Source organism: Magnolia sinica, chromosome 9, assembly GCF_029962835.1.
Source record: "Magnolia sinica isolate HGM2019 chromosome 9, MsV1, whole genome shotgun sequence".
Lineage (NCBI taxonomy): Eukaryota > Viridiplantae > Streptophyta > Magnoliopsida > Magnoliales > Magnoliaceae > Magnolia > Magnolia sinica.
In genome coordinates, this window is record NC_080581.1 from 75,711,402 (window position 1) to 75,723,286 (window position 11,885).

The window sequence follows — 11,885 nt, forward strand, 5'->3', positions numbered from 1 at the left end:
ATCATGATACCAAAGATGAATTTCCTAAAAGAATCAGGCCCACCTGAATCTGATATTCAAATGGGCACACATGCATATTCTATCAATTATTCATTTTCTACGGAATTGTCTCAGCAGCCCAACGCGTGAGACACGCTATCTACAAGGTGTCAACAGTCCCATGAGTGGTTCGATGTTTCACACGTGTGGCACTAGTATGGTTGGAAACCGAGTGGAAAGCTCTTCACTTGTGTCTGTCTATAAATATTGACCTCAAACTCTCTTTTCCTACATATCCCAATGGCTCTCATCTCTTCAAAAAACCCATCATTTCTCATCTTCTTCGTTATCTTGTTTTCCTTCCTTCTCCCATCTTCTGTCTTTGCAACTACTCAAAAATGCATTCAAGAACACTTCTCTGCCTTACTTCACTTAAAGAATGGCTTTCACTTCTCTTCCTACAGCCTCTCTACTCTCTCCTCATGGAATTCAAACAATACCGATTGCTGCTCTTGGGAAGGCATCACGTGTGATGGAGCAACTGGTCACGTCGTCACACTCGACCTCAGTAGACTGGGTATCTCTGGTCGGATTGATTCTGAAAGCCTCTTTAGGCTTCGGAGCCTCCAGACGCTCAACCTCGCTTACAATGCGTTTGCTGCCTCTCCAATCCCTCCTGGGTTTGACCAGCTCACCAGTTTGACCCATCTCAACCTCTCTTCTTTGAGATTCTATGGCCAAATCCCGCTGGAAATCTCCCGCTTGACCAGTTTGGTTTCTCTTGATCTTTCTTACACTTACTATAGAAATGATTCTAGAATTCTACCCTTGAAACTCGAAAACCCAAACATTGGAATACTCGTCCAAAACCTGTCGAGTCTGAGAGAACTGTATCTCTTCCGTATAAATATCTCAGTGCAGGGAAGTGAGTGGGGCCCAGCCTTATTCTTGTCACTCCCTCGTCTCCGCAAGTTAAGGTTAGTAGCTTGTGGTCTTTCAGGCTCCATCTATTCTCCTCTTTCACAGCTCTATTTTTTATCTGAACTAGACCTCAGTGCAAACAATCTCTCCTCTGCAGTGCCCAGCTTCCCAGGGAGTCTCCGCAAGTTAAGGTTACTAGCTTGTGACCTGTCAGGCTCCATCTATTCTCCCCTTTCACAGCTCCATTTCTTATCTGAACTCGACCTCAGCTATAACAATCTCTCCTCTGCAGTGCCCAGCTTCCCAGGGAGTCTCCGCAAGTTGATCTTACGGGCGTGTGGTCTTTCAGGCTCTATCTATTCTTCCCTTTCACAGCTCCATTTCTTATCTGAACTCGACCTACTTGGAAACAATCTCTCCTCCACAGTGCCCAGCTTCCCAGGGAGTCTCCGCAAGTTGATCTTATATAATTGTGGTCTTTCAGGCTCCATCTATTCTTCCCTTTCACAGCTCCATTTCTTATCTGAACTTGACCTCGGTCAAAACAATCTCTCTTCTGTGCTGCCCAACTTCATAGGGAACTTTTCTTCTGTAACGGTACTAGGCCTTGAAAATTGCAGCCTGTCTGGATCCTTACCATCCTTCCTTGTGAACCTCAGCAAACTAGAGCACCTGGATCTTTCATTCAATAGTTTCAGCGGCCCAATTCCTTCTTCTTATGGAAACCAGCTTCTTAATCTCAAAAAGATCATCTTGTGGAATAATTTGCTTAATGGGACCATTCCGTCATCATTGTTTTCACTCCCATCATTACAGTACCTGGATCTTGAAGGTAACAAGCTGGGTGGTCGGCTTGACATTATCTACAATGCCTCCTCTACACAGTTGGAGGTCATTTTTTTGAATCGCAACAACTTTCAGGGAATGGTGCCAAGCTTTATCTTTAAATTTATGAAGCTTAGAATCATTTACCTTTCTTTCAACAATTTCAGCGGTGTTGTGGAGCTAGAATCATTTCAAAAATTCGTGAACCTCTCATCTCTTGATCTTTCAGAAAACAATCTGTCAGTCAAAGACGGTGGTGGTAACTCCAACTTTATCTCCTTCCCCCAAATCAGATCACTATCCTTGCGTTCTTGTAACATTAGCAAATTTCCAAATTTCTTACGAAATCAAGATATGATGGGAGAGCTAGATCTTTCAAACAATAGAATCAGTGGTGAAATACCCAAATGGATATGGAAGGTTGGGAGTGGGACTTTAGTTTATTTAAATCTTTCTCGCAATGCTCTGCAGAGAATAGAACCACCATTTCTCCATGTTTCGTTCAGTGACCGGGTTGCTCTTGACCTTAGCTTTAACAAGCTAGAAGGCTCACTTCCGATCCCGCCACCCTCAACTTCTTTCTTCTCTCTTTCAAACAATAGTTTTAGTGGTGAAATCCCTGTGTCAATTTGCAACACAACATCCCTTGAAGCCCTCGATCTATCCAGAAACCGGTTCAGTGGTTGGATTCCACAATGTCTTGGTGAAGTCAGTGATGGCCTCAAGGTGCTAAATCTCCAAGGGAATGCATTTAGCGGAACATTGCTTCAAACATTCAAAAAGGGATGCAATCTGCAAACAGTTGATCTTAGCGAAAATCAATTAGAAGGCCAAGTGCCGAGGTCTTTGGCTAATTGTACAATGTTGGAGGTATTAAATCTTGGAAACAATCAAATAAGTGATGCCTTCCCTTCATGGGTGGAAGCTTTGTCCCAGCTGCGTGTTCTTGTCTTGAAATCTAACAAATTTCATGGCCGAATCATACTTCCACAATCAAATCAGAGCTTTCCAATGTTGCAGATCATTGACCTCTCTTCTAATAGGTTCACGGGTGTTTTGCCATCAAATATTTTTCTGAGCTGGAAGGCAATGATAGTGGAGGACAAATCTCAATCCAAGTTCCTTGGTAGAAGCCTAAATTCATCACGGGGTGAGGTATACTATCAAGACACGGTGACAGTTGTGATCAAAGGATTAGAAAGGGAATTGACAAAGATCCTAACTATCTTCACAGCAATTGATCTGTCCAACAACTCTTTTCAGGGGGATATTCCAGAATCTATAAGGATTCTCAAGTCGCTTCGTCTGCTCAATTTATCAGGCAATGGTTTCACAGGCCAAATTCCAACATCACTTGAGAACCTAAGGGTGCTCGAGTCGTTGGATCTCTCACGGAACAATATCTCAGGGGAGATTCCTTGGCAGCTGACAAAGTTAACGTTCCTCTCCATGTTGAACCTTTCACAGAACCAGCTCGTGGGAAGCATACCACAAATTAAACAGTTTTCCACATTCACAGATAACTCCTTCGAAGGAAATTTGGGATTATGTGGACCTCCGCTATTGAGAAAATGCATTTCAACACCATCAGTAATGCTGACTTTTGAAGAAACAGCTTCAGAACTGGATTGGAAATTCATGTGGATCGGATTTGGAGTCGGATATGGAGTAGGAATGGGAGTTCTTTGCTGGACCCTGACATTATGGGCAACTGGAAGGAAAGAATACAATAAATTTATAGATAGGATGTTTCTGTTGATTTTTTCCTCTACAATATTTTCTTTAAAGCGATGACTGTAAATAGATTTGGAGTCGGGTATGGAGTAATGAATGGTGTGGAAAACATGGTTTACAGATCGAGAAGTGTGCTTCCTTGGGAGGTGAAGGGGCTGCTGACTTTGGATAATGCGGTCTTGGGTTTGGTCTCTGTTTTTTTTTTTTTTTTTTTTTTTTTTGGCTGGGGTTTCTCCCTGTAGTAGCTTTGTCGTGGTTTGTAGTTTTGGTTTGTTTGGGATGATTGGTTTTCGTCTGACGAGTTCTCTGGGCTTGATTAGGCAGTCCAATAGACGTGGTTTTGTAAGTGTTATCTTTAGTTTGTAGCGTCCGGTCTGTTTTGTGAAGGTGGCTCATGGATGCAGCTCTTGGTTAGGTTGCATGCTAAGATCGCTGAAGGTTCATCACAGTTAGGTTGCTTTCAGGGCTCTTCATGGCTCATGACTTGTTGGAGAAATGTTCAGGTACGCAGGGCATTTGATTGTGGTGGTTGGATTTGTTTGTTCCAGCGTTGTCTTCGTTCGTATTTTGTTGTTGTTGTTGTTCTTGTGTGGTGGGGTAGATTGTTGGCCCTTATCTAAGATTGTGTACGGTTGTTTTCCATGTCAATAAAATTACAGGTGATGTATTCTCACCTCTTGGTAAAAATCAGAAAAAAAAAAAGAAAAAAGAAAAAGAGAAAAACAAAAAAAAAAAGAAGAACAAAAGAGAAAACAGTGGCCTAACTGATGGAAGTCATTTACTGATCTGTCATATTGATGATTGTGTCTGGGGACGCGGATTAGCTACAATAGCGAGACCGGCTATTGAAGGGACTTCACCACGTTTTGTGGGCCCCACTATGATATATGTGTTGCATTCACACCGCCCATCCATATGGAGAGATCTTTTAGGGAAATAGATAAAGAATGAGGCACATCCAAATCTTAAATGAACCCCACCACAGAAAACAGTGGGAATGGAACCACTTCTTTTAAAAACTTCTCGGCACCACATAAGTTTTCGATCAAGCTGATATTTGTATATATATATATATATATATATATATATATATATATATATATTTATTTTCCGTTTTTCCATGTCTTTTTTTAACTTATAAACAGGTTGGATCTCAAATAAACATCATGGTGGGCCTTACGAAAGTTTCAACCGTGGGTGTCACTGTCCCCACTGTTTTCTATGCCGGGGTTCCTTGAGCTTTGGATCTGCCTTATTCTTTGGATCATGCCCTAAGATAGTATCTCCAAATATATGGACGGCATGGATAAAACACATACATCATGGTGGGGCCACAGAACGTGTGATGACGTAACTTCAATAGCGAGTTGGCTACTGTCGGGTTCAGTAGCTAATCCGCGTTGGAATCATTCAACTGATTGAAATGATGTTACGACGAATCAAGAAAAAAAAGGGTCTTGGACTGGTTTGGGTTCCAACGTATTGAGCACTATAAAAGGGAGATGGGAAGGGGAAGATGTTTGGGTTCCAACGTATTGAGCACTATAAAAGGGACATGGGAAGGGGAAGATGTTCTGCATTTCATTGTTGTTGTTTGGCTCTAGTTATCTTGCTATTCTCATGTTGTGGGAGAAGCAAACTCTCATGTTTAAACCATTAGTTATATGGTAAGAACATTAAATGGCCTTGTGATTGTCTTATTTTATATATATATATATATGGGAAAAGGTACTATGCGCTCGAGCTAATGGGACTGTCCCATGAGGTCGAGCTGTGTGGGCCCCACCGTGATGCGTTTCGAACATCTACCCCATCAGTCAAATTCACCATTCCATCATGGGCCTAGATCTCAAAAATCAAGTCAATCCGTGACTTGTGTGGGTCACACCACATACAAAAGTGGGGAGGGGCCGTGCACCATTAAAACATTCATAATCATTTTTTGGGCCACAGAGATGTGGTTTGCAAATCCAGCCCATCCATTATGTGTGTCCCACTTGGATGAGGGTTCAGACCAAGTTTCATCAGCACTCAAAACTCAGGTGGGCCCCACCAAGTGCTTTTATATGTTTTTTGTATGTCTTCACATAATTTTAGATGGTATGGCCCACCTGAGTTCCATATGCGGCTGATTTTTGGGATATCCCATAATTTAGAGGGGACCCATCAAATGCACGGTGTTGATAGTCAACACGCATCACGGTGGGGCCCACATAGCTCTACCTCACGGTAGCTTAACGTGAGGTCGAGCGCATAATACCTTTTCCATATATATATATAGCCCATGCAAGCCTAACTTATGGTTGAGTCGTGTCATGTTTTCCATCCGTGGATGAAAAATTTGAAAGATACACTGTATGCATTCCAGTGACGCAAACAAGAGCAAAACTGGCGGAACCGGCATTACCCATTTACTACTTATTGGGTAAGTTCTCGATTCAGTGAGATATCTACACCTTCTATCATTTTAGAGATATTATTTTAAATCATGAACTCAAAAATTAGGCAGATCCAGCACTCAAATGAATCACACCACATAGGGCAGTGGGGACAATGATGACCACTGTTGAAAACTTCCTAGGACGCACCATGATGTTTGTTTGTTATCCAACCTGTTCATGCTGTCACACAGACCTGGATGAAAGGACCGAACAAATACCAGCTTGATCCAAAACTTTTGTCGCCCCCAAGAAGTTTTCAATATTTTCAATGGTAGACACTAATCTCCATTGTTTTTTGTGTTTTGTTCCACTTGAGCTTTGAATCTGCCTAATGTTTGGGCTAACACCATAAAATAATCTCACCAAATGGATGAACGGTCTGAATATAACACTTACATCATGGTTGGGTCATGACGGCAACACAACAACACTGAGGTCGTTGCACATGGCGGATGGTCGTAGATTTCCTCAAAATCCTTTGATAGTAAGTTCCCGTGTTGAGAACTATATGTGGGACTACTGTGGTGTTTGTGATAAATCCACCCTGTCCATTCTTTTTGCGACCTTGGTTTAGTTTATGCAAAAAAAAATGAAAGGCTTTCACTTACATTTTCTACGGAATTGTCTCAACAGCCCAACGCGTGAGACACGCCATCTACAAGGTGTCGACAGTCCCATGAGTGGTTCGATGTTTCACGCGTGTGGCACTAGTATGGTTGGAAACCGAGTGGAAAGCTCTTCACTTCTGTCAGACTATAAATGTTGACCTCAAACTCTCTTTTCATGCATATCCCAATGGCTCTCACCTCTTCAAAAAAACCATCATTTCTCATCTTCTTCGTTGTCTTGTTTTCCTTCCTTCTCCCATCTTCTGTCTTTGCAACTACCCAAAAATGCATTCAAGAACACTTCTCTGCCTTACTCCACTTAAAGAATGGCTTTCACTTCTCTCCTTACAGCCACTCTACCCGCACGTCATCACACTCGACCTCAGTAGCTTGCGTATCTCTGGTCGGATTGATTCTGAAAGCCTCTTTCGGCTTCGGAGCTTGCAGAGGCTCAACCTCGCTTACAATGAGTTTGCTGCCTCTCCAATCCCTCCTGGGTTTGACTAGCTCACCAGTTTGACCCATCTCAACCTCTCTTCTTTGAGATTCTATGGCCAAATCCCGCTGGAAATCTCCCGTTTGACCAGTTTGGTTTCTCTTGATCTTTCTTACACTTACTATTTCAATGATTCTAGACTTCTATTCTTGAAACTCGAAAACCCAAACATTGGAACACTCGTCCAAAACCTGTCGAGTCTGAGTGAACTGTATCTCTTCCATGTAAATATCTCAGCGCAGGGAAGTGAGTGGGGTTCAGCCTTATTCTTGTCACTCCCTTGTCTCCGCAAGTTAAGCTTACAAGCTTGTGGTCTTTCAGGCTCCATCTTTTCTTCCCTTTCACAGCTCCATTTCTTATCTGAACTTGACCTCAGTGGAAACAATCTCTCCTCTACAGTGCCCAGCTTCCCAGGGAGTCTCCGCAAGTTAAGGTTACTAGCTTGTGACCTGTCAGGCTTCATCTATTCTCCCCTTTCACAGCTCCATTTCTTATCTGAACTCGACCTCAGCTATAACAATCTCTCCTCTGCAGTGCCCAGCTTCCCAGGGAGTCTCCGCAAGTTGATCTTACGGGCGTGTGGTCTTTCAGGCTCTATCTATTCTTCCCTTTCACAGCTCCATTTCTTATCTGAACTCGACCTACTTGGAAACAATCTCTCCTCCACAGTGCCCAGCTTCCCAGGGAGTCTCCACAAGTTGATCTTAATAGATTGTGGTCTTTCAGGCTCCATCTATTCTTCCCTTTCACAGCTCTATTTCTTATCTGAACTTGACCTCAGCTATAACAATCTCTCCTATGCAGTGCCCAGCTTCCCAGGGAGTCTCCACAAGTTGATCTTAATAGATTGTGGTCTTTCAGGATCCATCTATTCTCCCCTTTCACAGCTCCATTTCATATCTGGACTCAACCTCGGTCAAAACAATCTCTCTTTTGTGCCGCCCAACTTCATAGGGAACTTCTCTTCTTTAACGGTACTGGACCTTCGAAATTGCAGCTTGTCTGGATCCTTACCATCCTTCCTTGTGAACCTCAGCAAACTAGAGCACCTGGATCTTTCATTCAATAGTTTCAGTGGCCCAATTCCTTCTTCCTATGGAAACCAGCTTCTTAATCTCAAAGAGATCATCTTATGGAATAATTTGCTTAAGGGGACCATTCCGTCATCATTGTTTTCACTCCCATCATTACGGAACCTGGATCTTGACGGTAACAATTTGGGTGGTCAGCTTGACATTATCCACAATGCCTCTACACAGTTGGAGGTCATTTATTTGAATCGCAACAACTTCCAGGGATTGGTGCCGAGCTTTATCTTTAAACTTATGAAGCTTAGAACCATTAACCTTTCTTTCAACAATTTCAGTGGTGTTGTGGAGCTAGAATCATTTCAACCCCTCAAGAACCTCTCATTTCTTGATCTCTCTGATAACTCTCTGTCAATCAAAGATGGGGGTGGTAACTCCAACTTTATCTCCTTCCCCCAAATCAGATTGCTATCCTTGCGTTCTTGCAACATTAGCAAATTTCCAAATTTCTTACGAAATCAAGAGCAGATGGAATACCTAGACCTTTCCAACAATATAATCAATGGCGGAATACCCAACTGGATATGGAAGATTGGGAATGAGACTTTATACTATTTAAATCTTTCTCGCAATGCTCTGCAGAGAATGGAACCGCCATTTCTCCATGTTTCATTCAGTGACCGGATTGCTCTCGACCTTAGCTTCAACAAACTAGAAGGCTCACTTCCCATCCCACCACCCTCCACTTCTTTCTTCTCTCTTTCAAACAATAGTTTTAGTGGTGAAATCCCTGTGTCAATTTGCAACACAACATCCCTTGAAGCCCTCGATCTATCCAGAAACAGGTTCAGTGGTTGGATTCCACAATGTCTAGGTGAAGTCAGTGATGGCCTTAAGGTGCTAAATCTCCAAGGGAATGCATTTAGTGGTACCTTGCTTCAAACATTCAAAAAGGGATGCAATCTGCAAGCCATTGATCTCAGCGAAAATCAATTAGAAGGCCAAGTGCCAGGGTCTTTGGCTAATTGTACAATGTTGGAGGTATTAAATCTTGGAAATAATCAAATAAATGACGCCTTCCCTTCATGGGTGGAAGCTTTGTCCCAGTTGTGTGTTCTTGTCTTGAAATCCAACAAATTTTATGGCCGAATCACACTTCCACAATCAAATCAGAGCTTCCCAATGTTGCAGATCATTGATCTCTCTTTTAATAGCTTTATAGGTGGTTTGCCATCAAATATGTTTTAGAGCTGGAAGGCAATGATACAGGAGGACAAATCTCAATCCAAAATCCTTGGTAGAAGCCTAAATTCATCACGGAGTGCAGTATACTATCAAGACACGGTGACAGTAATGATGAAAGGACATGAAAGGGAACTGACGAAGATCCTAACGATCTTCACGACAATTGATCTTTCAAACAACTGTTTTCAGGGTGATATTCCAGAATCTATAGGGATTCTTAAGTGGCTCCGTCTGCTCAATTTATCAGGCAACGGTTTCACAGGTCAAATTCGAACATCACTTGAGAACCTAAGGGAGCTCGAGTCGTTGGATCTCTCACGGAACAATATCTCAGGGGAGATTCCTTGGCAGCTGACAAAGTTAACGTTTCTCTCCACGTTGAACCTTTCACAAAACCAGCTCGTGGGAAGCATACCACAAATTAAACAGTTTTCCACATTCACAAATAAATCCTTCGAAGGAAATTTGAGATTATGTGGACCTCCGCTATCGAGAAAATGCATTTCAACACCATCAGTAATGCTGACCTTTGAAGAAACAGCTTCAGAACTGGATTGGAAATTCATGTGGATCGGATTTGGAGTTGGATATGGAGTAGGAATGGGAGTTTTTTGCTGGACCCTGACATTATGGGTAACAGGGAGGAAAGAATACAATAAATTTATAGATAGGATGTTTCTGTTGATTTTTTCCTCCACAATATTTTCTTTAAAGCGATGACCATAAGTAGATTTGGAGTCGGGTTTGGAGTAACGAATGGTGTGGAAAACATGGTTTACAGATCGAGAAGTGTGGTTCCTCGGGAGGTGAAGGGGCTGCTGACTCTGGATAATGCGGTCTTGGGTTTGGCCTCGGTTTTTTTTTTTTAGCAGGGTTTTCTCCCTGTAGTAGCTTTGTCGTGGTTTGTAGTTTTGGTTTGTTTGGGATGATTGGTTTTCGTCTGACGAGTTCTCTGGGCTTGATTAGGCAGTCGAACGGACGTGGTTTTGTAAGTGTCATCTTTAGTTTGTAGCGTCTGGTCTGTTTTGTGAAGGTGGCTCATGGATGCAGCTCATGGTTAGGTTGAATGCTAAGATCACTGAAGGTTCATCACAATTAGGTTGCTTTCAGGGCTCTTCATGGCTCATGACTTGTTGGAGAAATGTTCATGTACACAGGGCATTGGATTGTGGTGGTTGGATTTGTTTGTTCCAGCGTTGTCTCCGTTTGGATGTTGTTGTTGTTGTTGTTGTTGTTGTGGGGAATATTGTTGGCCCTTATCTAAGATTGTATACGGTTACGGTTGTTTTCTGTATCAATAAAATTACAGGTGATGTAAAAAAAAAAAAAAAAAAAAGTGTGAAAAAAAAAGAGAAAAAAGAAAAAGAAAAACGAAGAAGCAAAAAGATAAAACAGTGGCCTAACCGATGGAAGTCATTTACTTGTCTGTCATATATACTGATGATTGTGCCTGGGGACGCGAATTAGCTACAATAGCCACACCGGCTACTGAAGTGACGTCACCATGTTTTGTGGGCCTCACTACGATATACGTGTTGTATTCACACCGTCCATCCATTTGGAGAGATCATTTTAGGGAAATAGATAAAGAATGAGGCACATCTAAATCTTAAATGAACCCCACCACAGAAAATAGTGGGAATTGAGCAACTTTCCTTTAAAACTTCTCTGCACTACAGAAGTTTTCGATCAAGCTGATATTCGTATTTTTTCCCCTCATTCTATGTCTTTTTTAACTTATAAACAGGTTGGATCTCAAATAAACATCATGGTGGGCCCTACGAAAGTTTCAATGGTGGGTGTCACTGTCCCCACTGTTTTCTATGTTGGGTTCCACTTGAGCTTTGGATCTGCCTTATTCTTTGGATCATGCCCTAAATTAATATCTCCAAATATATGGACGGCATGGATAAAACACATACATCATGATGGGGCCTAGAGAACATGGTGATGTCACTTTAGTAGCGAGTTGGCTACTGTCTGGTTCAATAGCTAATCCGCGTCCTGTGTCTGGATGATTTCTTGGGGTGGAATCATTCAACTGATTCAATTAATGTCCTGACGAATCAACAAAAAAGGGGGTCTTCTTGGTCTGGTTGGCTCTAGTTATCTTGCTAATTTCATATCGTGGGAGAAGCAAATTCTCATGTTTAAACCATCATTTACATGGTAAGAACATTAAATGGCCTTGTGATGGGCTGGCCTAGTCCAGCTTATCGGGCTCCTTGATCAGGCTTGGGCCTGCTGGGCTTATGCAGCACTCGGGCCTTGTGTCTTAATTGTTGGGCCTGTCGTAGCCTGACTTGGCCCAAACCTGGCTCATTGCCACCCCTTAACTTATAGTGCACCTGGTTGCATCGGTTCACTTGGATAGTCAGATCGTCCAATCTAAACTCTCTGTTGAGTTCAGAACACATTTCATGGCTATCATGCAACAACTATGCTGATGGGATGATCCAATCCATCCTTAATTTCGAAATGTTGGGTCCTAAAAATAGATGGATTAAATTGTTATTTGAATGTTATTTTTGTGTAAATGATCTTGGCCATCAATATTATAAGAGCCATTGATCAAATGGTTAATATTTATCGGATTGGTGTACTGCTG

At 42.2% G+C, this 11,885-nt stretch overlaps 3 protein-coding genes across 3 annotated transcripts; all 3 read left to right on the forward strand.

Moving 5' to 3' along the window:
• Nucleotides 1–277: 277 nt before the first annotated feature.
• Nucleotides 278–4,003, forward strand: LOC131255709 (receptor-like protein 7). Its single transcript, XM_058256507.1, has 2 exons — nt 278–956; nt 1,092–4,003. The coding sequence occupies exons 1-2, from the start codon at nt 280–282 to the stop codon at nt 3,517–3,519; spliced, it is 3,105 nt and encodes a 1,034-aa protein (XP_058112490.1). The 5' UTR covers nt 278–279; the 3' UTR covers nt 3,520–4,003.
• Nucleotides 4,004–6,793: 2,790 nt separating this feature from the next.
• Nucleotides 6,794–9,280, forward strand: LOC131255156 (receptor like protein 23-like). Its single transcript, XM_058255854.1, has 3 exons — nt 6,794–7,005; nt 7,144–7,448; nt 7,539–9,280. The coding sequence occupies exons 1-3, from the start codon at nt 6,794–6,796 to the stop codon at nt 9,278–9,280; spliced, it is 2,259 nt and encodes a 752-aa protein (XP_058111837.1).
• A 12-nt stretch (nt 9,281–9,292) lies between these two features.
• LOC131255157 (putative receptor like protein 25) lies at nt 9,293–10,109 on the forward strand. The gene is made up of 2 exons (XM_058255855.1): nt 9,293–9,910; nt 10,059–10,109. Exons 1-2 carry the CDS (start codon nt 9,293–9,295, stop codon nt 10,107–10,109), a joined length of 669 nt encoding a protein of 222 aa, XP_058111838.1.
• Nucleotides 10,110–11,885: the final 1,776 nt, after the last annotated feature.